Source organism: Canis lupus, chromosome 25 (genome assembly GCF_048164855.1).
Source record: "Canis lupus baileyi chromosome 25, mCanLup2.hap1, whole genome shotgun sequence".
NCBI classification, from domain to species: Eukaryota; Metazoa; Chordata; class Mammalia; order Carnivora; family Canidae; genus Canis; species Canis lupus.
In genome coordinates, this window is record NC_132862.1 from 3,855,113 (window position 1) to 3,880,465 (window position 25,353).

The 25,353-nt window shown below is 44.8% G+C and overlaps 2 protein-coding genes and 1 long non-coding RNA gene across 3 annotated transcripts in view; 1 reads left to right on the plus strand and 2 right to left on the minus strand.

Moving 5' to 3' along the window:
- Positions 1-5,616: 5,616 nt before the first annotated feature.
- Positions 5,617-8,997, plus strand: LOC140617092 (uncharacterized). Its single transcript, XR_012017341.1, has 2 exons — positions 5,617-5,776; positions 5,972-8,997. It is a non-coding gene; the product is annotated as an uncharacterized lncRNA (long non-coding RNA).
- On the minus strand, positions 7,632-15,153 carry TMT1A (thiol methyltransferase 1A). Its single transcript, XM_072797915.1, has 2 exons — positions 14,564-15,153; positions 7,632-9,023 (listed from the first exon to the last, which is right to left on the minus strand). The coding sequence occupies exons 1-2, from the start codon at positions 15,062-15,064 to the stop codon at positions 8,787-8,789; spliced, it is 738 nt and encodes a 245-aa protein (XP_072654016.1). The 5' UTR covers positions 15,065-15,153; the 3' UTR covers positions 7,632-8,786.
- An 8,329-nt stretch (positions 15,154-23,482) lies between these two features.
- Positions 23,483-25,353, minus strand: part of TMPRSS12 (transmembrane serine protease 12) — a 29,534-nt gene continuing 27,663 nt past the window's right edge. Inside the window, exon 5 of the mRNA XM_072797938.1 lies at positions 23,483-23,689. Within this exon, the coding sequence (XP_072654039.1) occupies positions 23,498-23,689 (192 nt within the window). The 3' untranslated portion in view covers positions 23,483-23,497. The remainder of the gene's footprint in view (positions 23,690-25,353) is intronic.

The following is a 25,353-nucleotide window of genomic DNA, read 5'->3' on the forward strand; positions in this document are numbered from 1 at the left end:
AGGCTTCGTGCTCTCTCCCACCGCAGCCACGGAGGAGGCAGGTGGCGGGGATCGCTTGGGCGTTTCCCAGAGATTGGGCCCCACAGATACAAACCCGGGTTCCAGACAAGCGCCCTGTCCCCGGGAAGCTTTGAGCCGGGCTGGGGAGGCGGATGAGCAGCGCCACAGCTTGTGGAGGTGGGAGGAGGACGCCTGGCCTTGTAGGAGCCCGATGAAGTGCCTAAAAATCAGACTGGAGAAACAAGGAAGTTCTTTTTGGCGAAAACGACCTTTGGGATATTTTAGAGAACTGCTACCTTGAGCTGAAGAGAGGAGAGGGTAGGGGTGCTCCGGCAGGGGGCCCAGCTTGGGGTGAGGCCCAGGGGCAGAGGCCCACACAGCTCAGTGTGTGGAGCCAGGGGTGGCAGTGGCTTGAGAGGATCGAGCTACAGGGCCCGTGGGGCCAGACCACAAGAGCCTGCATTTCAGGCTAAGGATTTTGAAGTTTCATCTGAAAACCATGAGAAGCCATCAAAGGATTTGAGGCAGGAAGTGTTTTTTGTTGTTGTTTGGTTGCTGTTTTGTTTTGTTTTGTTTTTTGTTTTTTGGGGGTTTTTTTAGGTTCTGGAGAGCAGCCCAGAGGACAGATCGGAGGGGTTGGGCTGAGGCCAGTTAATCCAAGTGAGGAGGGATGTGTGCGCCCGTGATGGGGGAAGAAAGGAAGGGACAGTGTCTGACTGGCTGTGGGAGGTGAGGAAGACAGAAAGCTAGGATGATGTCCTGGTTTCCAGCTTCAGTGAGAGGGACAAAAATAGTTTTGCCATTTACTAAGATTTAAAAAAAAAAAACACAGAAGCAGCAGCAGATTGGGGGTAAGGAGACCCCGCAGTCAGAAATTGGCCGGTTAGTATGGCGATAAGATAAGGAGGCCCGAGTAGGAGAGTGAGGACGGGCTGGTTTCGTCTGCTGTCCAGCCTGGTTAGAAAGGGGCACCCTGCTGGCTGGCAGCCCGAGACAAGGCGGGGTGGCAGCGGTAGAGGTCTCTAAGCTGGGGAATAGGCTTCATAGGGGAGGTCAAAGGCTAATGGCTGTTTCCAGAATAGGACTTGAGGGGCGCCTGAGTAGGTCAGTTGGTTAAGCGTCTGCCTTTGGCTCAGGTCACGATCCGGGGTCCTGAGATCAAGCCCCAGACTCTCAGCAGAGTCTGCTTCTCCCTCTCCCTCCACCTCTCCCCATGCTGGTGCTCTTTCTCTCTCTCTCAAGTAAATAAATAAAATCTTTAAAAGGAACAGGACTTCAGAGTTTGAATTTTCTTTCTTTTTTTTTTTTTTTTTTTTTGAGTTTGAATTTTCATCTGTGGCAATTTGGAAACGATGACAGCAGACTGAGGCACTTGGCATGTCCGTTTTCCTCTAGAAATGAGAGGTTTATTTGGAGGAGTATTTTTCCAGAGAGAGGACCTAGACCTTTCATCAGATTCTTAAGAAGTCTCTTAGGATCCTATAAAAATTAAGAATTGATACCAGGTAACACCATTTTTACCTAATCCTCACACTTTCAGACATATCTGTCATCCAGATATGGTTACGTGTTTGCTGTGTGAGCAAAAGACAAATGTTTCTCTATAAAATTTTAACCAGGATCCCAGAAGGCCTCCTTTCCAGAACTACAAGGGGAAGAAAATAAAAGCACAAGAGCAAAAAATGTGGGCTGACAGGTTAGTGACTTATTAGTTGTGTCTACTTTCTCCAATGTTTTCTTCCACTTTCAACACATAGGCAGATGAGATTGCGTGCATTAGTAAGAAATTTGATACAGGGCAACATTTATACTTATAAACAAATAATAAATATTTAATTTAATATTGCAGCTTTTGCTTTTAAAAAAAAAGGGGGGGTTAGATTTCTTTGTTCCTAAGCTTTCGTGGACAATAAAGTTGAAAAGAAACTCTTCTTCTGGGATCAGAGTAAATAATCTGTTCCCATAACATGAGAAGTGAGATAGAATTTGAACCAAGTGCTGCTGCTTTCATAGTCCTAACACTGCCTGCTTAGCCTGACAGGGAAAATGTGAGCCAGGATTGGAGGGATTTGGGAAATGATGTTTGTACCTTTAGTACTCGGTGTAGAAGTTCTTTGCAGCATCCCACGTAGGTGCCGAACTTTTTATTGTCAGGGGCAAAAATGAGGGCTTTGCCAAGTTATTTTTTGTGGGAGATTTCCTTAAAAGTATACCGAGTCTCCAGAGGGGCTCCTGGGTGGTGCAGTCGGTTGAGCATCCAACTCTTGGCTCAGGTCATGATTTTGGAGTCATGGGATCGGGCCCCATGTTGGGCTCTGTGCTCGACAGGGAGTTTGCTTGGGAGTCTCTCTTTCCCTCTGCCCCTCCTTCTGCTTGCGAGTGCGCAGTTTGGCTATTGTAGACATTGCTGCTGTGAACATTGGGGTGCAGGTGTCCCGGCTTTTCACTGCATCTGTATCTTTGGGGTAAATCCCCAACAGTGCAATTGCTGGGTTGTAGGGTAGCTCTATTGTTAACTCTTTGAGGACCCTCCACACAGTTTTCCAGAGTGGCTGCACCAGTTCACATTCCCACCAACAGTGCAAGAGGGTTCCCCCTTCTCCACATCCTCTCCAACATTTGTGGTTTCCTGTCTTGTTAATTTTAGCCGTTCTCACCAGTAAAGTGGTATCTCATTGTGGTTTTCATTTGTGTTTCCCTGAAGACAAGTGATGTGGAGCATTTTCTCATGTGCTTGTTGGCCATGTGTGGGTCTTCTTTGGAGAAATGTCTGTTCATGTCTTCTGCCCATTTCATGATTGGATTGTTTGTTTCTTGTGTGTTGAGTTTGATAAGTTCTTTATAGATCTTGGATACTGGCCCTTTATCTGTCATTTGCAAGTATCTTCTAGGAGGAAGCTTCTTGAAACAGCCAGCAAAGGCTTTCTAGAAGGGCATTTCTTTATCTGGTCCTTGGGAAATAATCGTAGGTGTTGAAGAAATTGGAAAGTGTTGTTTATTTAGGGAAAGACACAGTGAATTTTGTTTCTGACAAGTTAAATTCTAAATATCAAAGAAATGGCAAAAGTGAGAGGTTTAAGAATCTTTTTCACACAGGTGATGGCTCACAGCCTAGGAGTATAAGCAAGGCTCAAGGGATTGAACACAGACTCAGTGAGTCTTGGGGGACCATTCACAGTGGAATGATGGAGAAAGGACACAGAATTACAGGGACTTGGGCTTGAGAAAACCTCAAGAAGCACATGTGGGGAGGCCTGGGCTTTAGAATCAGGTGAGCTACCTAGGCATACCGGTGTGACCACTCACCGTGTGGCTTTGGGCAAGTGATGGAACATCCACTGGTCTGCTTTCTCATTTGTCAGTTGAAGGTCATTTACCTGCCTTGCAGAGTTATGAGTGATGTAGGAGAGATGTTAGGGTTCGGTGCCAACCAAGAAGGAATTCTTGAGACATCTTTGGGGCAAAAAAGTGGTTTTATTAAAGTACAGGGACAGGACCTGTGGGCAGAAAGAGCTGCATCGGAGTCATGAGGAGTGGCCCATTATATACTTTCAGGTTGGATGGGCGGGTGGGGGTCAGGGATAGCATAAGTCACTAAGGGATTTTGGAGGCAAGGTTTCCAGGACCTTGAGGGGGCTAGCTATTGTTGGGAAAAGTCATTTATTACTGTCTAATAAAACCTGAGTCATGAGACCCTTCAGATGTATATTGGTGCACCATATGCTTGGAGGATGATTGCCAACGTGTATCTTAGGGGTTAGAGGTAAAGGAAGTTTCCAAAGGAATATTTATTTATTTATTTATTTATTTATTTATTTATTTATTTATTATTTATTTTTAAAGATTTTTATTTAGTTATGAGAGACAGAGAGAGAGAGAGAGAGGCAGAGACATAGAGAGAGAGGCAGGCTCCATGCAGGGAGCCTGATGTGGGACTCGATCCTGGGACTCCAGGATCCCACCCTGGGCCAAAGGCAGGCGCTTAACCGCTGAGCCACCCAGGCGTCCCTAAAGGAATTTTTATATATTAAAAGTCTTACAGCATCCTGGAGGTTGGGCTAGGATTGCCTCTTGCCCTTAGCAAAGTATTAACATCGAGGCAGCTGAGCTCCTAGAGGAATGTCACTCTGCCTGTTTCAAGGACTTGTGAATGAGCTGTAATAAGGAAATATATTTTTTAAAGATTTTATTTATTTAGTCATGAGTGACACACAGAGAGGCAGAGACACAGGCAGAGGGAGAAGCAGGCTCCCTGCAGGGAGCCCGATGTGGGACTCGATCCCAGGTCTCCAGGACCATGCCCTGGGCCAAAATCTTAAAAAAAGAAAAAAAGATTGAGAAGGACACAGCCTGAATTACAGCTATCGGACGTGAGAGATTTTCACTTTAGGAATAGTAAATTCTGAATGGCAGTTTTCCTTATTTTTAGATAATTCTCTACAGGTTCCCACATAGTTTCCTTTAGGGCCAAAATAATACCTTGCTCAGTTGGCAAATTACTATGGGGTTTTTTTTGTGTGTATTCTGTTCATTAACTGAACTAAAAATTGGGAACACTGGCCACTCTACATTCATTTCCTGTGCCTTCAATTAACATGACCTCTCCTCTTGATTCTGGTGGTTTCCATGGATAAGGGAATTCTGATTATTCTTAATTTGCCTGAAGGCTTTTGGGTTTAGGTATCTATTTTTTTTTTTAAGATTTTATTTATTTATTCATGAGAGACACACAGAGAGAGGCAGAGACACAGGCAGAGGGAGAAGCAGGCTCCATGCAGGGAGCCGACGTGGGACTCAATCCTGGGTCTCCAGGATCAGGCCCTGGGCCAAAGGCGGCGCCAAACTGCTGGGCCACCCTGGCTGCCCGGGTATAGGTATCTAAATAATTCAAGTGACACTTCCTGAACAGTTTTCTTTTTTGCCTTTGTTGACATCAGGCTGCTGTGATTCATCCCCCCTCTCAACTGCCATAACAGATTAACAAGAATTGAATTTCAGTTAAGTTCTGGCTTTTCTAAAGCAACAGCAAAGGGAAAGGCTTATGGTGACCGGTCAAGAGTACACAAGGAACTATTACACAATGGTTGCTTCACTTGCTGTTCAAGTATGAAATATGTAGGAATTCAAAAGGAACAATTACAATATTAGAAAACGGGAACAGGATGTTTTATAATATAAACATAAGAAGTTTCAGTGGTGCTTTGTCTTGTGTCGTTAATCATTAAAATGAAGTATCGTGCTCATGGGTCCAGGGACTTAACAGGATTGGGAAGCAGCTGATGTAAACAGTATTCATCCTGATCCTCCCCTCGGACTCACCCTGCCTGCCTTCAGTTCCCTGAGCAAATTGGCTTTTATTTATCTATGGCACAAGCTGCTCTGTTATGCCGAAATCCTAATAGCCCCTGGCATTCAGATCGAGTGTCACTTTCTCAAGGAAGCCTGGGATCCTCCTCCCGACTGGGTCAGATTCCAATTTTCCCAGCCCCTGGCACCTCTCCCCCGTGGCTGGCGAGTTTACCCGGCTGAGGGCCCCAGAGGGCAGGGAACACGTCTAGCTGATTCAGCACTAAGCCAACACCAAGAGCAAAGTACACGGTAGCTATTTGTTGAATGAAGGTCAACATTTATTAAGTACCAAGTGTTTTACTTCATGAATTCCTCCCAATAACCGTTGGGTGGATATTATCCTCATTAACAGATGAAGTGACATGAGAAAAATAACTTGCCCAAGGTCACATCATCAACAAATGACACAGCCCAGGACTCGACCAAGGTAACTTTGATGCCAAAGCCCGTGTCGTTTTGTCTTTTATTTTCCTCATCGCATACGGTGATCCTAGTGAAATGCCCGTGTTCTCAGCCTGGTACTATGTGATCTGCCCCAGGAAGGCAGACCGAGGGTCTGATCCAAATGCAGCGCTGTGGTTTTTTTTTTTGTTTTAATATTTTATTTATTTATTCATGAAAGACACACAGAGAGAAAGAGGCAGAGACCCAGGCAGAGGGAGAAGCAGGCTCCATGCAGGGAGCCCGACGTGGGACTTGGTCCCGGGACTCCAGGATCACGCCCTGAGCTGAAGTCAGGCTCTCAACCGCTGAGCCACCCAGGCGTCCCCAGCGCTGTGTTTATAGTGAGTATTTGCGGTGCCTCCTCAGCGTCCGTTTCTGCTTTCCCCAGTCACAGGCCCTGTTCTCATTTGGAGAATATAGAACTCTCTTTGTCTCAGCTCACTTGGTCTGGGGGTGCGGAGGCCCAGCAGTGAAGCCTTGTGAGCTGTACTTGAGCAAGTCAGCACGATCCATCTGGATTAAACACTGTGACTGGTGCAGGCATGGACTTGGACCCAGTATTGTCAATCTGAGCCAACTGAGACTCAGTCCAGAACTTTGGTTGGAGTTTGTGCAAAAACAGACTTGATCTCTCCAACTGGCCTTGGCCTCTGAAAGCATGAAGATTGGCACTACTTCCACAGACTCCCCGCCTGGTAGGGCAGACAGGAGGGCAGATGTGACATCTGATAATATCAGCTGAGCCCTGCTCAAGCTGTACCTGAGGCTTTCTGTCCCTGTTCTTTTCACTAATTTGAGTCATTGAAGTCTTTTTTCTACTTAAGCCTTTTTGGTTGAGAGTTGCGTCACTTGCCATCAAAGAAATCCTAACTAGCACCCTGGAACATGTTTTGCCTTTTTCTCTTTCCATTTTGCATGGATTTGGGTCACTTCCACAGGCTGTTGGAATGGCCATAAATGTGTGTCTTCTGGCCTCAGAGGAAAGCAGTGAGGAGGTAATATAGCAGTGACGATGTCAAAACAGGTTTTGTAGTTTGGGGAATCGGGGCTTCTAAGACCTGCTCAGTAACTTGTGGAATGTGAGAAACTTTGTTTCTCTACATCTTATTTTTTTTTTAATTTTTATTTATTTATGATAGTCACAGAGAGAGAGAGAGGAGAGAGAGGCAGAGACACAGGCAGAGGGAGAAGCAGGCTCCATGCACCGGGAGCCTGACGTGGGATCCGATCCCGGGTCTCCAGGATCGCACCCTGGGCCAAAGGCAGGCGCCAAACTGCTGCGCCACCCAGGGATCCCTACATCTTAGTATTGTACAGAAAGCGAGGATAATATTTGCCGTGCCACTTAGACAAGAAGGAATTGATAAGCGTTTGTACTTTGGCATTACTTCTCTTCCAACGTGCTGGTAGCATTCCAGCATGTCAACCTGTGTTTTTTTCCTATTTCTCAATCACTAGACTAACCTCAGCAATAGTTGAGGTGGGTAGTAAGGAGGGTTCTACTTTGGGGAGATGGTAGAAAGAGGAGATTCCTGTTCTAGAGCTCAGGAGGCCTTAGACGAGCGTCCCAACCTCACCATAACAGTAACTGTCTTTATGTCGGAGAGCATTAGGATAGTAAGCGCCCCTTCTTTCTACTCTGTGGATCTTACAAGTGGGGGTTTTTGGACTTGAACTTTTCAAAAACCCATTCTGATCCTCCCAAAACTGCTTTCTCTAAAATCCACTAGATGTGTTTACGGTTGCCCAGCGGTAGAAAGAAAAATCTGTATGTTCAGATAGCTTAATTTTCCCCTTCCAGAAACATTAAAAAAAAAAAAAAAGAACACGAAGCCAGCAAAGATATAAACCATTTATTTCCATTCCTAAAATCTACGTGAATTTATCGATTGATTTCGTTATTTAAAATAGTCCCTTTGTAAAGTCATTATACTTTACAGAAAATATACTAAGTTTATCAAAATACACACAAACTATTGCTGGAAATGCTATTCTTAATCCCTCTGACTGAGCAACCCAACACTTGTTTTCAAAGCCCTTATGATTTTCAGAGGTTTCCATGGTGGCAAGAAACAAAGAAATCATCTCGGGACAGGAGTGGCAATCGGTCGGAATAATACCCCAAATACGCATCTACTTTACAGACGCCCGGACCGCCTGGGTGTGAGGGGCTCTTACAGAGTGTTCCGAATTACACAAGGTCTTCCTAGTTGCAGTAGGCCTTTCCCTTACCTACAATCTAAGACATGCAGCAGAGTATATGCTACATAATAAGGAACATGTACTCAAGCAACTTAAGGGCCTCAACTATTTGTCTGGATATACTCATGTGTCAAGTACAATCCTTATCTTTAGCATTGAAGACTGGAATGCAGGAAAACTAACGTCACTAGAAATAGGGGAGTAAAAACACCAAAGCTGGGCAGAACCAGGGTTGGAACCCCCCATCCATCAATTTTGAAAACCAACCCATGGATACTAAGAACAACAAACAGACTCAGATTTCTCTTTCAAAGAGACCTGGGTTCTTTAGATTTGGATTTTCAACTAGTTAGTAATTCTCTATTCAGTTTGTGAAGCCTTAAGATCTTGTCGCTTCTCCCTTTACCAAGTCATCTTTTGCGTGATTTCACTGCTTCCAAGCACCAAGCTCTCGAGGGGGTGAAATGAAAACCTGCCAGCTAACAATTTAAGACAGCTGGAAGGATCTTGAAGTTAACCACATAAACCAACATTTGGGGCTAATGCTAAACTTCGGTTGTGAAAGCCCAGCCCTTCCTTTTAAGGGAGAGAGTCCTGTTTGGCTTTGGTTTTGGTTTCGATCCTCTTGGGGGGACAACAGAAGATGGCTAAATAGGTAGATAAACACTTAGAGACAAAATGCAACTTTACCTTACAAAGAGAAGGTTCCCTTTCTCCCAGTTAGTATCTTAAGTGTAAAACTGCAGCCTGAGGCTAAGAGCCGCTCAGCCCCCCACTCCCCGCGGCGCAGGCTACTTGACGGCGTACCCAGAGATGTGAGGGCGCACCAGCTCCCAGGACAGCGGAGCCTGGAAATGCTGCAGCTTGAGTTGGGAGAAGGGCACCCGCTCCAGCGCCTTCCAGCTCTCTCTGGTCAGGTGGCACCTGTCAAACAGCAGGTGCCAGAAGGGGTGCAGGATTTGTTGCCAGAAGTAATTCCAAGTTGAGCTCTCAGCTGCGACATGCTCCAGGAAAAAGAAAGCCCCTCCCTGAGAAGGAAAAAAAAAAAAAAAACCAGGATTTTAGTTTCTAAAGCACAGGTTTGTAAGATGATTGAAGCTTCTTCGATTTCTGTGGCTCTTGAGGCTCACTCACTTCACGAGAAGGCCTGCGTAAATCAGAACTTGCTAAGACACTATTTTGGCCAATAGTCTCGCCTCCTGTCAAATTTTATACAGTTGCCAATCTAAGGCAACTAATGCGCATCTTGTGATGATCGAGTACTGCATCATCCTGGCTAAACGTGCAGTGCTCCTGCGTGCAAGCCACTAGCCTTCGTGCCTGGCGCGCGTCAACTCACTTAATCCTTACAGTGAACTATTTGGGTCAATATCATCCATCATTCCTATTTTTACAGGTGGGGGAAGAGTCACACAGAAAATGAGCAACTTGCCCAGGGTCACACAGCTTATAAATGCTTTGAACCTGGACAGACTGGCTCCAGAGGCCTCGCCCGTGTGTTGATTTTAGGCACTGCAGAAAAGTTCAAACAGAGAAACAAGCACTAGTCTATCATCTCAAGATAACCGCTGTCAAGATTTTGTGTGTACATCATGTGAAGATGTTTTTTTTTTTTTCCCCTAAAGTTAGGACTAGGACTAGAATGTACCTTCTGTTTTGTAACCGGCTTTGTTTGATTTATGTACTCAAATATTATTCTAAAACATTTTTTAAAAAGATTTTATTTATTTATTCATGAGAGACAGAGAGAGAGAGAGAGAGAGGCAGAGACCCAGGCAGAGGGAGAAGCAGGCTCCATGCAGGGAGCCTGACATGGGACTCAATCCCGGGACCCCAGGATCACAACCTGAGCTGAAGGCAGATGCTCAACCACTGAGCCACCCAGGCAACGCCTTTATTAGTTTTCTAATAGGGTGTTGGGTTTTTCTTACTGCTTAGCAAGGGCATTTAGTATAATAAGACTACCTTTTTTTTTTTTTAAGATTTTATTTTTAAGGAATCTCTACACTCAGTGTAGGGCTTGAACTCACAACCTTGAGGTCAAGAGTCACATACTCTACTGACTGAGCCAGCCAGGCATCCCTGTTGTTTACCTTTTAATTACAATTTTTTAAACTTATTCTTTAAAATTAAAAAAAATTTTCTTTTTACTTCTTCTAAACATTGTTCTTGGGTTCTGCTTTGCAAACCTGTGAGAGAGCTGAATCCATACCTAGCACTGCCTGAGACTAAAGAATCACGTCTGATATTTTTGTACCATTGTCACAAGGATGTAAATGATATGAATTAAAGTACTGAAGCATCTAAAAGCATTAGTGAAGTCATGGTACCCCTGTGCCGTTAGGGATTTTATTCGTCGGATGTGATGTGCAAATCACTGTCCTGTAGGCATTAGCAGCTGCTACTTTCGTCTCGTCTCGGACAGTCCTATAAATGCAGGGGAAGTATCCACATAGTAGAGGTTATACATTAACAGGACTTCAGAATTCTTTTCTGCCCATCTACCCCTGTGGGGAGTAGGAGAAGGGGTCCTCCAAATCCCCTCCAAAACCCGGGGTGAGGGTCACACTCTTCTAGTCTCCTCTGGCCACCCTAATCATGCCTATCCCAGGCAGAGAGCTGACAGGTGGCAGTTTCCCCAGTTCTATGGGTAAGTGAAGGCCTGTGTGCAGGAATGGAAAGCTTGGAGTTTCCTAATTGGATTAAAAAAAAAAAAGAAGAAGAAGAAGAAAAAGATTTCCATAGACTAGGACAGGAGGAGCCCCAGGTCCGGGGAGGCCTATGTTGCCCTCTGGGTAACACAGGGTAAACCAGAGGTGCCCATCACCCATTCAGGTGACGGTTGAGTAGACACATGGATACGCAGGTTTGGGGTTAGAAGAAGGATCTGGGCTAGATCTATCCATTTGGAAACCATCTGTACATGCACAGTAATTGAAAACTGTGGGAGGCCCATGAAATGCCCCTGGGGCCGTATTTAATTAAGTAAAATGAGAGCCAAAAAAGCAAACTCCAGTATTTAGAGATGGGCAGAGGAAGAACAGCCAGCAAAAGTGGCAGAAATGTGGAAGCTGGTGAGAGAAAAAGGCCCTAGTGACAAACAGTGTGGTGCAGCAGTAGGAATACTTGCATTAAAGAAAGTCAGGGAAAAAAAAAAAAAAAGGAAAGAAAAAAGAAAGAAAAAGAAATAAAGAAAGACCATTTTCGAAGATGGTGCTGACACCAAAGAAGGAAGCCCCTGCCCTCCCAAAGCCGATGCCAAAGCAAAGGCTTTGAAAGCTAAGAAAGCGGTGCTGAAAGGCATGCACAGTCCCAAGAAAAGATTCGTACGTCACCTACATTCCTACGACCCAAGACCCTGCGGCTCCGAAGGCAGCCCAAAGATCCTGAAGAAACAAGCTTGATCCCTATGCCCTCATCAAGTTCCCCCGACTACCGAGTCAGCCAGGAAGAAAATAGAAGCCAACAACACGCTTGTGTTCATTGTGCATGTCAAGACCAGTGAGCACCAGGTCAAACGGGCTGTGAAGAAGCTCTATGACATTGATGGGGCCAAGGTCAATGCCTTGATCAGGCCTGATGGAGAGAAGAAAGTGTATGCTCCACTGGCTCCTGGCTATGATGCTTTGGATGCTGGCAACAAAACTGGGATCATCTAAACTGAGTCCAGCCGGGTATAAATCTAAATATAATTTTTTTCACCATAAAAGAAAAAAAAGAAAAGAAAGACCTATTGGCTGTGTAACCTTGGGCAAGTTTCTTTTCTTTTTAGAGACTTTATTTATTCATGAGAGACACAGAGAGAGAGGCAGAGACACAGGCAGAGGGAGAAGCAGGCTCCATGCAGGGAGCCTGACGTGGGACTCGATCCCGGGACCCTGGGGTCACCACCTGGGCCGAAGGCAGGGGCTAAACTGCTGAGCCACCCAGGGATCCCTGGGGCAAGCTTCTTTTTTAAAGATTAATTTTTTTTTAAATTTTTATTTATTTATGATAGTCACAGAGAGAGAGAGAGGCAGAGACACAGGCAGAGGGAGAAGCAGGCTCCATGCACCGGGAGCCCGACGTGGGATTCGATCCCGGGTCTCCAGGATCGCGCCCTGGGCCAAAGGCAGGCGCTAAACTGCTGCGCCACCCCTGGGGCAAGCTTCTTAACCTCTGTTTCCTCAACACAACATGAAGGCAATATCTGCTTCCAAGGACTGTTGTGAGGGTTAAAGCTCACTGTAATAAAGCTCCTGGTTGTGTGCAGCTGAGTGCTGAATGCTGGGTGCTTCCCAGCAGCTAAGGAAGACCACTGGATGCGGTCTCAGTCACAGTGCTGGGAAATGCAGGGAAGCATTACTTGCTTTGTAGGGGTCACAGATAAGCAAAACACTCACTAGCCTGGCCTAGTCCCTATCCAGTCTTAGGACACAAGAATCCAGCGTTTGGATATAAGAATCACAAGGTTTGGGGGCACCTGGAGGCTCAGTCAGTTAAGTGTCTGACTCTTGATTTCGGCTCAGGTCCTGATCCTCGGGGTTGCAGGATCGGGTACCCCCCAATCCCCCCTCATGGGCTCTGCACTCAACAGGGAGTCTGCTTCCCTCCCTCTGCCCTCTCCCCACTCGTGCACACACTCTCTCTCTCAAATAAATAAATCTTAAAAAAAAAAAAGAATCCAAACGTCTTCATTTACTACTCTGATGTTGGCCTCTCCTTGAGCCAAAGACAAGGAGATCATTGTCTGTCAACCCCATTTCAAGCCCCTGTCTTCCTGAGGAACTTCCTGTTTCTTCCTGAGGAACATCCTTTTCTCCTAGGACAGTGAGTTCAACCGTTGAGATGTCCGTGCTTTACTTACATTCAACCAAGTTAAGAATAAAGCTATTTTAAAAAATTAGTAAATAGGTGAAAATCATTTAGGTATAAAGAATTTCAAACTATACAGAAAGATACACAACGAAAAGTGACTCTACCCTATATTGAATCCCATTCCCGCAAGGCAACCACTGTTAATAGTTTCTTGTCTAGGGGCGCCTGGGTGCCCCAGTTAAGCCTCTGACTCTTGATTTTTGGCTCAGGTCATGATCTCAGGGTCCTGGGATTAAGCTCTGCGCTCAGCAGTCTTCTGAGATTCTCTCTCCCTCTGCCCCTCCCCTTGCTCACATATTCAAGTGTTTTCTCTCTCTCTCTCTCTAATAGATGGATAAATCTTAAAAAAAAATTTTCTTCTCTATCCTTTCCATTAACATATACACAATGTATATGTACATACGTGTGTGTGTGTGTCTAAGCCCTCACACAGCGGGTTTACCGTCTACGTAATAGTCTCTGCTCTCATTTAACATTAACATTTCATTAATGTCCCTTTAACATTATCTCTTGGGGACTTTTTTTGTATCAGCCTAGATAACTCTTCCTTGTTCTTTTTAACAGATGCACAGAATTCTTTTGTACTGTGTGACAATTTACTTGAACAGCCTCCTGTTGATGGACATCTAGGTTATTTCTAATTCCTGCTATTACGAATACTCCACTGAGTGCCTTTGCATAGAGACACATTTTTGCATATTTGTGCAGTGTAGCTCTAGGATAAATTACTGCTGGATAAAAGGCTACGTGCGCTTTAAAATTTGATATTCTCAAGTTACCCTCCAAAGAGGGCACTTCCTCCAATGTGTATGGGAGTGTCCTGCTTCCCAAACCTCAATAACCATATTTACCTTAAAAGCCTCTGACGGTACAATATGTAAAAAATGGCATCTTGCTTTAGTTTCTTTAATTGCACCTACAGTTGAGCATTTTTATATGATTGGCTTTTATTGCTTTATTTACTTTTGAGAGAGGGAGAGCGGGCTAGGGGGGAAAGGAGAGACAATCCCAAGCAGGCTCTATGCCCAGAGCAGAGCCGGATGGGGGGCCTCCATCCCACAACCTTGAGATCGAGACCCCAGGGGAAATCTAGAATCCCATGCTTGATGGACTGAGCCGCCCAGGTGCCCCTAGAGGAGGCTATTTTTATTTATATTTCTGTTCCTGAGGTTTGCCTATCTTTCTCTGTGTTTTTCTTATTATTTAAAGAAACCCTATTGATCTTTGGATCCATAATGCCTTTTAAAATGAAGGAAGTTCATCTTTTTGTCTATCATCCCTGGCAAATACTTCTATGTTTTGATACTTTATTTTGTTTATAGTACTTTTTTTTTTTCCTCTGTAGAAGTCTTAAAATTTTATGTACTCAGAATCCCTTTCCCTTTAGAGCTTAAGAATTCAACAGAGTGCCAGGGCACCTGGGTGGCTCAGCTCAGGGCGTGACCCCGAGGCCCTGGGATCGGGTCCCACGTCGGGCTCTCTGCATGGAGCCTGCTTCTCCCTCTGCCTGGGTCTCTGCCTCTCTCTCTCTCTCTCTCTGTGTCTCTATGAATGAATAAGTAAAATCTTAAAAAAAAAAAAAAATCCACAGCGCCTTCTCTAGTAGCTTCGCTTTTTATGTAGGAACCTTTGAGCCACCGGAGCGGACGCACGGCTTGGGCTGAGGGCGGTTCCCAGCCACCAGTCCTGGGGCACCCCGCGCGTCACTCACCGGCCTCAGCACCCTGCACACCTCCCGCAGGATCTGCCCCTGGTCCCGCACGGAGCACAGCACCAGGGTGCAGACCACCACGTCCACCGAGCCGTCGGCCACCTGCGGCATGTCCTCCCCCGCCGCCACCACGAAGCGCTCGAACTGCAGGTGTCGGTTCTCCGCGATGCTCTTGATCAAGAACTTCTCGAAGTTGGGGTTGGGGTCCACGCAGGTCACCCTGCACCCCGGCGGGTAGAACTGGAAGTTGGCGCCGGTGCCGCAGCCCACCTCCAGCAGGGACAGCCTCCCCGAGGGGCCCGCGAACGCCTGCAGGCTGCCGAAGAGCTCCCGCTTCCTGCCCGCCATCCGCTCGTTGTACATCACGCTGAACCTCGCCAAGAAGTGGGGGAACCACCACCTCTTGCATATCTGGCTCCACAGGCCCAGGGCGTGCAGCAGGAACAGGGGCGAGGCCAGGAGGCACACGAGGAGCCTGAGGACCACGACGGCGACCGCCATCCTGCGGGGAGCGCGCACCTGTCCGCCCGCGCCTGGGCCGAGCCGGGCGGGCGCGCGGGGGAGCCGGGGCCGCGGGACTGGGCGGGCGCCGCGCAGCAACCACAGCGCCGCCGCCGCCCGCAGGCCCGCCCCGCCCCGCCCCGCCCCGCCCCGCCCCGCCGCATCGGCGGCCGCGGGGAGGAGCCCGAGGCTTCCCGCGACCCCGGCCGGAGGCGGGGCCTGGGTCCACTGCGCGGCGCCCCGGGCCTCCTGCGACCTCCGCCGGCGTGGGGCCGCCCCGGCCGGAGGCTGCTGCCCCGTGTCCCTCCCCTCCCCCCCCTCCTCCGGGCAGGCCGCGCAGTGGATGCACCCGCCGCACCCCCCAGGCGGGAAGGCTGCTGCCCCGTGTCCCCCCCCTCCCCCCCTCCCCCGGGCAGGCCGCGCAGTGGATGCACCCGCCGCACCCCCCCAGGCGGGAAGGCTGCTGCCCCGTGTCCCCCCCCTCCCCCCCTCCTCCGGGCAGGCCGCGCAGTGGATGCACCCGCCGCACCCCCCCAGGCGGGAAGGCTGCTGCCCCGTGTCCCCCCCCTCCCCCCCTCCCCCGGGCAGGCCGCGCAGTGGATGCACCCGCCGCACCCCCCAGGCGGGAAGGCTGCTGCCCCGTGTCCCCCCCCTCCCCCTCCCCCGGGCAGGCCGCGCAGTGGATGCACCCGCCGCACCCCCCAGGCGGGAAGGCTGCTGCCCCGTGTCCCCCCCCTCCCCCTCCCCCGGGCAGGCCGCGCAGTGGATGCACCCGCCGCGCTACCCGCGCGTCCCCGGGGCGCCCTCCACGGCCAGGCCCCCCACGTTCCTGGCGCCACACAGTTTTATTTTTTAACTCCCTGTTTTGGGGTCGTCCTTTGTTAAAGGGCGGGTTCCACTTCCAATTGTGCAGTGACTGCTGCATTACTCGGCTAATTTAGATAAAAGTCGTGCCCAGAATATTCATCTCTGGGAACCTCAAAACCCAAAGTATGCAAAAAGTGGTTTCAAGCATTCATTTGTTTTTGTTTTTGTTTTATTTTTGTTTTTTTGTTTTTTTCATAACAAGAAAGCCTGGGTTTTAGGGTACACGGAAATTTTCAAGAAAAATAGGAACAGGGACGTCTGGGTGCCTCGGTGGTCGAGCGTCTGCCTTGGGCTCAGGTCGTGGTCCCTGGGGCCCTGGGATCGAGTCCTGCAGGGAGCCTGCGTCACCCTCTGCCTGTTTCTCTGACTCTGTGTCTCTGCCTCTGTGTGTGTGTGTGTCTCATGCATAAATAAAATATTTTTTATTTTATTTATTTACGATAGTCACACAGAGAGAGAGAGAGAGGCAGAGACACAGGCAGAGGGAGAAGCAGGCTCCATGCACGGGGAGCCCGACGTGGGATTCGATCCCGGGTCTCCAGGATCGCGCCCTGGGCCAAAGGCAGGCGCTAAACCGCTGCACTACCCAGGGATCCCTAAATAAAATCTTTTAAAAGTAAAATAAAAATAAAAAAAGAAAGGAACATTTACTTATTTTTTAAGGATTTTATTTATTTTATTTATTTATTTATTCATTCATTCATTCGTTAAGATTTATTTATTATTATTCATGTGAGACACAGAAAGAGACAGGCAAGACACAGGCAGAAGGAGAAGGACAAATACCATATGGATATATGGACAAATACCATATGATTTCACTTATGTGTATAACCAAAAAAAGTGGGGTTTAGTGAACCCCACTAAAAAGGAAGAAACAACAAATTCACAGATATAGAGAACAGATTGGTGGTTGCCAGAGGCAGGGAGAGCAGAGGACAGGGGGCAAGACGGTGACACTGTTAAGAGAATAAAAAGACAAGCCGTAGACTAGGGGAAAAAGCTCAGGTCATGGTCCTCAGGCTTGTGGGACCCAGCCCAGCCCAGCCCAGGGCTCTCCACTCTGGAGTCTGCCTCGGATTCTCTCTCCTCTGTCCCTTCCCCTCCCCCTGCTGTGCTCTTTCCCTAAATAAATAGATAAAAATAAAAGGGGAGGGCAGCCCGGGTGGCTCAGGGGTTTGGCACCTGCCTTTGGCCCAGGGCATGATCCTGGAGACCCGGGATCGAGTCCCACATCGTGTTCCCGGTGCATGGAGCCTGCTTCTCCCTCTGCCTATGTCTCTGCCTCTCTCTCTCTCTCTCTGTGACTATCATAAATAAAAATAAAAATAAAAAAGAGTCTCTTATGGTTTGCCTCCCTCTCTTTTTTTCCCTTCCCCTATATTCATCTATTTTGTTTCCTAAATTACACATACAAGCGAAATCATATGGTATTTGTTTTTCTCTGGCTGACTTTTGTTTTGTTTTGTTTTGTTTTGTTTTTTTAATTTTTATTTATTTATGATAGAGAGAGAGAGAGAGAGAGAGAGGCAGAGACACAGGCAGAGGGAGAAGCAGCCTCCATGCACCGGGAGCCTGACCTGGGATTCGATTCCGGGTCTCCAGGATCGTGCCCTGGGCCAAAGGCAGGCACCAAACCGCTGCGCCACCCAGGGATCCCGTGACTTGTTTTGTTTAGCATAATATACCCTGGCTCCATCCAAGTCATTGCAAATGGCAAGATTTCATTCTTTTGACAGCCACACAACATTCCACCGTAAATGTTTACCACATCTTATTTATCCATTCATCAGTCGATGGACATCTGGGCTCTCCCCATAATTTGGTTATTGTTGATAACGCTGCTATAAACTTCAGGGTGCATGTGCCCCTTCGAATCAGTATTTTTGTTTCCTTTGGGTAAATGCCTAGTAGTGCAATTGCTGGGTTGTACTTTTTTAATTTTGTGAGGAGCCTCCATACTGTTTTCCAGAGTGGCTGCACCGGTTTGCACTCCCACCAGCGGTGCAAGAGAGTACCCCCTTCTCCACATCCTCATCAACATCTGTTGTTTCCTGCTGAGTGAAGTAAGTCAGTCGGAGAAGGACAAACATTATATGTTCTCATTCATTTGGGGAATATAAATAATAGTGAAAGGGAATATAAGGGAAGGGAGAAGAAATGTGTGGGGAATATCAGAAAGGGAGACAGAACGTAAAGACTGCTAACTCTGGGAAACGAACTAGGGGTGGTAGAAGGGGAGGAGGGCGGGGGGTGGGAGGGAATGGGTTCGGGCACTGGGGGTTATTCTGTATGTTAGTAAATTGAACACCAATAAAAAATAAATTAAAAAAAATAAAAAATAAAAATAAAAAAAAAACATCTGTTGTTTCCTGTGTAGTTAATTTTAGACTTTCTGGCAGGTGTGAAGTGGCTCACTGACGTTTTGATTTGTATTTCCCTGATGTCGAGTGATGTTGAGTATTTTTTTCATGCGTCTTTTGGCCATCTGGATGTCTTCTTTGGAAAAATGTCTATTCATGTCTTCTGCCTATTTCTTAGCTGGATTATTTGTCTTTTGGGTGTTGAGTTTGATACGTTCTTCTTTTTTTTTTTTTCTAAGATTTTATCTATTTATTCATGAGAGACACAGAGAGGCAGAGACACAGGCAGAGGGAGAAGCAGGCTCCATGTAGGGAGCCCGACGTGGGACTCGATCCCCGGTCACCAGGATCACGCCCTGGGCTGAAGGCGGCGCTACACCACTGAGCCACCGGGGCCGCCCTGATATGTTCAATCAATTGCCCTGATATCCAATTGATTTTGGATACTGACTCTTTATCAGATATGTCATTTGCAAATATCTTCTCCCATTTCCTAGGCTGCCTTTTTATTGATTGTTTCCTTTTATCGTGCGGAAGCTTTTTATCTTGATGAAGTCTCTATAGTTCATTTTTTGCTTTTGTTTCCCTTGTCTCTGGAGAAGTATCAATAAGAGGTTGCTACAGCTAATGTCAAAGACATTGCTGCCTGTGTCCTCTAAGATTTTGATGGTTTCCTGTCTCACATTTAGGTCTCTCATCCATTTTTAATTTGTTTTTGTGTATGGTGCAAGAAAGTGGTCTAGTTTCATTCTTCCCCATATTGCTGTCCAGTTTTCCCAACACCATTTGTTGAAGAGACTCTTTTTCCATTGGATTGTTCTTTCTTGTTTTGTCAAAAAGCTTTTTTGTTTTTCTTGTTTTGTTTTGAAAGGGAAGGGGAGAGAAAGTGAAAGGAAGGGCGAGGATATAGGGAGAGAATCTTAAGCAGGCTCCATACCCAGTGTGGGGCTGGATGAAGGACTCAGTCTGATGACTCTGAGATCATGACCAAGTTGAAATCCATACTCGGACACTTGGACATTTAACCTATTGAGCCATCCAGGTGCCCCAGTTTTTTGTTTTTTGTTTTTTAATTGAAGGATAGTTGACATACATAATACAATTATATTACTTCCAGGTGTATAATGTAGTCATTCAATATTTATATGCATTACAAAATGCTCACCGCCATAAATGTTATCTCTTGTCACCATTCAACGTTATTACAATAATGGGGACACCTGGCTGGCTCTGTTGGTAGAGTATGTGACTCTTAATCTCAGAGTCATGAGTTCAGGTCCCACGTTGGACACAGAGATTAAAGAAAAAATAATGGAGGGCAGCCCCGGTGGCCCAGCGGCTTAGTGCCGCCTTTAGCCCAGGGTGTGATCCTGGAGATCCAGGATCGAGTCCCATGTCGGGCTTCCTGCATGGAGCCTGCTTCTCCCTCTGCCTGTGTCTCTGCCTCTCTCTCTCTCTGTGTCTGTCATGAATAAATAAATAAAAATTTTTAAAAATGTAAACCTTGGAATAACTTAAGAATTTTTCTTTGTTCTATTTAATTCATTTATAAATATTTCACATACAACTAGCTTTCCTTTGTGTTTGTATATGAGGGCCTAAATTCTGATAAAAGAGAGGATACAAATGTTACTGAAAAAAGTAAAGAAAAAATAAACTAAAACCAAGCCCCCTGCCCTCGCAGAGCTCAGCAATTCAGATTGGTCCTCATTAAGTAATGAGTGAAAGAAGCAAGGTACAAGCTTGCATGAAAGGGGAAGTGGAAAGGTCTTTGTGGTTATAAAAGTATTGATGTTTTTTATTTGACTTTCTGATTGTAAAAATGAGAAATGTCACATCAAGAAACAAAGTTATTGGGGATCCCTGGGTGGCTCAGCGGTTTAGCGCCTGCCTTTGGCCCAGGTCGTGATCCTGGAGTCCCGGGATCAAGTCCCACATCAGGCTCCCTGCATGGAGCCTGCTTCTCCCTCTGCCTGTGTCTCTGCCTCTTTCTCCCTTTATGTCTGTCATGAATAAATAAACAAAATCTTTAAAAAAAAAAAAAAGAAACAAAGTTATTGGGGATCCCTGGGTGGCTCAGCAGTTTAGCGCCTGCCTTTGGCCTGAAGTCCCAGGATCGAGTCCCACATCAGGCTCCCTGCAGGGAGCCTGCTTCTCCCTCTGCCTGTGTCTCTTCCTCTCTCTCTCTCTGTCTCTCATGAATAAATAAAATCTTAAAAAAAAAAAAAAGAAACAAAGTTATTACAATATTATTTACTATATTCCCTATACTATATATCACTGTACATTTTTTATCCTTATTTTATTGCAGTTAAGTTTGTACCTCTTAATCCTCTTCACCTATTTTGCCCATTCCCCCATGCTCCTCCCCTCTGGCAACCACCAATTTGTTCTCTGTATTTATGAGTCTCTATTTTGTCTTGTTTTTTTCATTTGTTTTGTTTTTTGGATTTCACACATTAGTGAAATCACATAGGATTTGTCTTTTTCTGTCTACTTTTAGCATAACACCCTTGAGTTCCACCCATGTTGTTGCAAATGGCAAGATTTCACTCTTTTTATGGCTAATATTCCAAACTACATTCACTATTCACTATTTCACTATCCATTCATCTGTTCATAGGTGATATGCTGATTCCATATCTTGGCTCTTGTATATAATGCTGCAAGGATCATAGGGATGGCTATATCCTTTCGAGTTAGTGTTTTCATTTTCTTTGGGTGCATATCTAGTAGTGGATTGCTGGATTGTATGATATTTCTATTTTTAGTTTTTCGAGGAACCTCCACAGTGTTTCCATAGTGGCTGCACCAATTTACATTCCCATCAATAGTGCATGAGGGTTTGATACTAGTCATTCTGACAGGTGTGAAGTGATATCTCATTGTGGTTTTGATTTCCCTGATGATTAGTGATGTTGAGCATCTTTTCATGTAGCTCTTGGCCATCTGGATGTCTTATATCTATTCAGGTCCTCTGCCCGTTTTAAAAAAAAAATTATCTGAGAGAGAGAGAGTGAGTGGGGGAGATGGGCAGAAAGAGGGAGGGAGAATCTGAAGCGGACTCCATGCTGAGCGCAGAGCCCTACAACCCTGAGATCATGACCTGAGCTGAAACCAAGAGTTGGATGCTCAGGTTTAACCAGCCGAGCCACCTAGGCACCCCTGTCCTCTGCCCATTTTTTAATCAGATTGGGGGTTTTTGGTGTTGCATTGCATGGTTTATTTATATATTTTGTATATTTACCCATTATTAAATATATCCTTTATATATATCTTCTCCAGTTCAGTAGATTGCTTTTTCATTTTGTTGAAGGTTTCCTTTACTTTGCAGAATCCTTTTAGTTTGCTGTAGTCCCAATTGTTTGTTTTTTGTTTTTTTGCCCTTGCCTGAGAAGGCTAAGAAAATATTGCTAAGACTAATGTCCAAGAGATAACTGGCTATGTTTTCTTTTAGGATTTTTATGGTTTCAGATTTTGCATTTAGGTCTTTATTATTATTATTATTATTATTATTTTGCATTTAGGTCTTTAATCCACTTTGAGTTTGTTTTTCTATATGGCATAAGAAAGTATCATTCTTTTTTTTTTTTAAGATTTTATTTATTTATTCATGAGAGACATGGGGGGGTGCGGGGCAGAGACACAGGCAGAGGGAGAAGCAGGCTCCATGCAGGGAGCCCGACGTGGGACTCGATTCCAGGTCTCCAGGATCAAGCCCTGGGCGGAAGGTGGCACTAAACCACTGAGCCACCTGGGCTGCCCAGAAAGTATCATTCTTTTGCATTTTTTGCATATATGCTTTCTTTTGCATATGTTTTCCTAACATCATTTTTTGAGGAGACTATCTTTTCCCTCATGGTATGTTCTTGCCTCTTTTGTCATAGATTAAGTGACTATATGAATATGGGTTTATTTCTGGGCTTTCTATTCTGTTCTATTGATATATGTGTTTATTTTTGTTCATTGCCAAACTATTTTGACTACTCTAGCTTTACAGTATAGTTTGAAGTCTGGGAGTGTGAAACATTTACCTTTGTTCTTCTTAAGATTGATTTAGCTGTTCAGGGTGTTTTTTAGTTCCATGCAACTTGTAGGATTATTTGTTCTAGTTCTGTGAAAAATGCTATTGGTATTTTGACAGGGATTGCATGGGATCTGTAGATTGCTTTGGGTAGTTTGGACATTTTAACGAAATTAATTAGCTCATGCTAATCCATAGCATGGTATATGTTTCCATTTATTTGTATTGTCTTCAATTTCTTTCATCAGTATTTTAGAATTTTCAGAGCACAGGTCTTTCACCACCTTGGTTAAATTTTTTTCCTAGGTATTTTATTGTTTTGGGTGCAATTGTGATTGTTTTCTTTTTGGTAGAGACTTTAGGTTTTTCTTTATGTGATGTCATGTCATCGACAAATAGTGACAGTTTTACTTCTTCCTTACCAATTTATTTCTTTTTCTTATCTGATTGCTGTGGCTAGGACTTCCAGGACTATATTGAATAAAAGTGACAAGAGTAGACATATTTGTCTTGTTCTCAATCTGAGAGAAAAAGCTGTTTTTCAGTGTTCAATACGATGTTAGCTGTAGGTTTGTCATCCATGGCCTTTATTGTATTGAGGTATGTTCCCTCTAAATGCACGTTGCAAAAAAAAAATAAACAAATAAATAAAAATAAATAAATAAATAAATAAATGCACGTTGCTGAGACTTTTTTTTTATCATGAATGGATATTCTTTTTTGTCAAATACTCTTTGGCATCTGTTGAGCTGATAATAAGGCTTTTATCCTTTCTCTTGATAATGTGATGTATCATGCTGATTGATTTGTAAACATTGAACATCCTTATATCCCTGGAATAAGTCCTACTTGATTGTGGCAAATGATTCTTTTTAATGTATTGTTGAATTCAATTTGCTGATATTTTGTTGCAGGTTTTTGCAACTACAGTCTTTGTTTTAAAGTCCGTTTGGTCTAAGTATTGCTACCCTAGCCTTCTTTTTTTCTTCTTCTTCCATTTGCATGGCATATGTTTTTTCAGCCTTTCACTTTCAGCCTACATGTGTCTTTAGGTCTGAAATTAGTCTCTTGTAGGCACCATATAGGTAGGTCTTTTTTTTTTTTAATCCAGTCACCCTATGTCTTTTGATTGGAGCATTACGTCCATTTACATTTAAAGTAATTATTGATAGGTATGATTTATTGCCATTTTATTACTGTGTAAACTATACTAAAAAAAATTAAAAATAAATTGCAGTCTATAGACTCTAATAGTCTCTTTTGGTGGAGGGAAATGTTATATGACTGAATTCCAGTTGCTTGAAGTGAGCGCTGGGCAAAAAATAAGAAGTTGTTGGTAGAAGTTGCTCCTCCCTGATTAGAAATACATACCTAAAGAGTAATTAAGACATCCTTTTGAAGTGAAAAAACAAGAGCATCCCCCAGTGCTGTCAATATATTTTAGAAGAGTTCCTTAATGTTAACACTCAGGGCTATCAAGTGAATCTGAATGGTACTCAGGAAATATAAATAGGAAAAGACTAATTACTATTAAGGAATTAGGAAAAGACTACTACTATTAGGAAAAGACTAAGACTACTATTAAGACTAATAACATACATTATTATGCTGATTGCTATGCAAGTGCTACCAACTAATTCCTTATAAAACCTTGTTAATGGAAAACTTAGGGTTTCTTTTAAGAAAGGGCAGTTGAGGGCAGCCAGCATGGCTCAGTGGTTTAGCGCTGCCTTCAGCCCAGGGCCTGATTCTGGGGACCTGGGATTGAGTCCCACGTTGTGCTCCCTGCATGGAGCTTGCCTATGTCTCTGCCTTTATCTGTGTGTCTCTCATGAATAAATAAATAAAATCTTAAAAAAAAAAAAAAAAGAGCCGTCAATGTCCTGTCAGTGTGGCTTACAAGCCTATAAAACTTATAGTCTTCTACCTCTTGAGTGTTAAACCAGTAATGATCCCTGTGAGACTTTTTTTTGAGAGGGAGAGAGAGTGTACACACATATGTTTATGTGACCACACACAGGGGAGAGGAAGAGAGAGACTTATTTAGGCTCCATATTCAGCCTGGAGCCCAGTGTGGGGCTCCATCTCATGACACTGATATCATGATCTAACCAAAATCAAGAGTGGACCCAGGCTCCCTCCCCCAAGAAAATTAGTAGATGGAAAACTCATGCTTATTTTCAGTTAAATCCTGAAAGTAGGTTAAAGCAAAGCAAAATGACAACAACAAAAACAAAATGCTTGGTTTTGGTTAGTTGAATATAAAAACAAGGATGAGAAAATTATTTCTCCTTTACTACATAGGTTCCCAAAGCTCAAAGGAGATGTGAATTTATTATTGTTAATATTAGATACGAATTCAATCAACTTATTCTTTTGCTTTAATAATTTAATTTATAGATTAGTCATGATAAAATTTATCCCAGGTTGGATTCTCTCTCTTACCTAGTGAGCATTTTAGCCACTTCTTTTTTTTTTTTTTTTAAGATTTTTTTTTTTTTTTTATTAATGATAGTCACAGAGAGAGAGAGAGAGAGAGGCAGAGGGAGAAGCAGGCTCCATGCACCGGGAGCCCGACGTGGGAGTCGATCCCGGGTCTCCAGGATCGCGCCCTGGGCCAAAGGCAGGCGCCAAACCGCTGCGCCACCCAGGGATCCCTAGCCACTTCTCATAGTTAATTTAGAGAGCCCAAGGAATACAAAATTCAGGCATGGTATTCAAGAAAATAGGTTTAGAAAGTAGGTAAAATGCTGTAAGAAAGTCACATTATACATTTTTAAATAAAAAGTAAATTATTTGAGGGATGCTTGGGTGGCTCAGTGGTTGGGCATCTGCCTTTGGCCGGGGTCATGATCCCGGAATCCTGGGATCCAGTCCCTGAGTCCCGCATCAGGCTCCTTGCGGGGAGCCTACTTTTCCCTCTGCCTGTGTCTCTGCCTCTCTCTCTCTGTGTCTCTCATGAATAAATAATATCTTTTTAAAAAAAGTAAATTATTTGGGGGTATCTGAACCATTGTTCTTTTCTGGCATAAGAA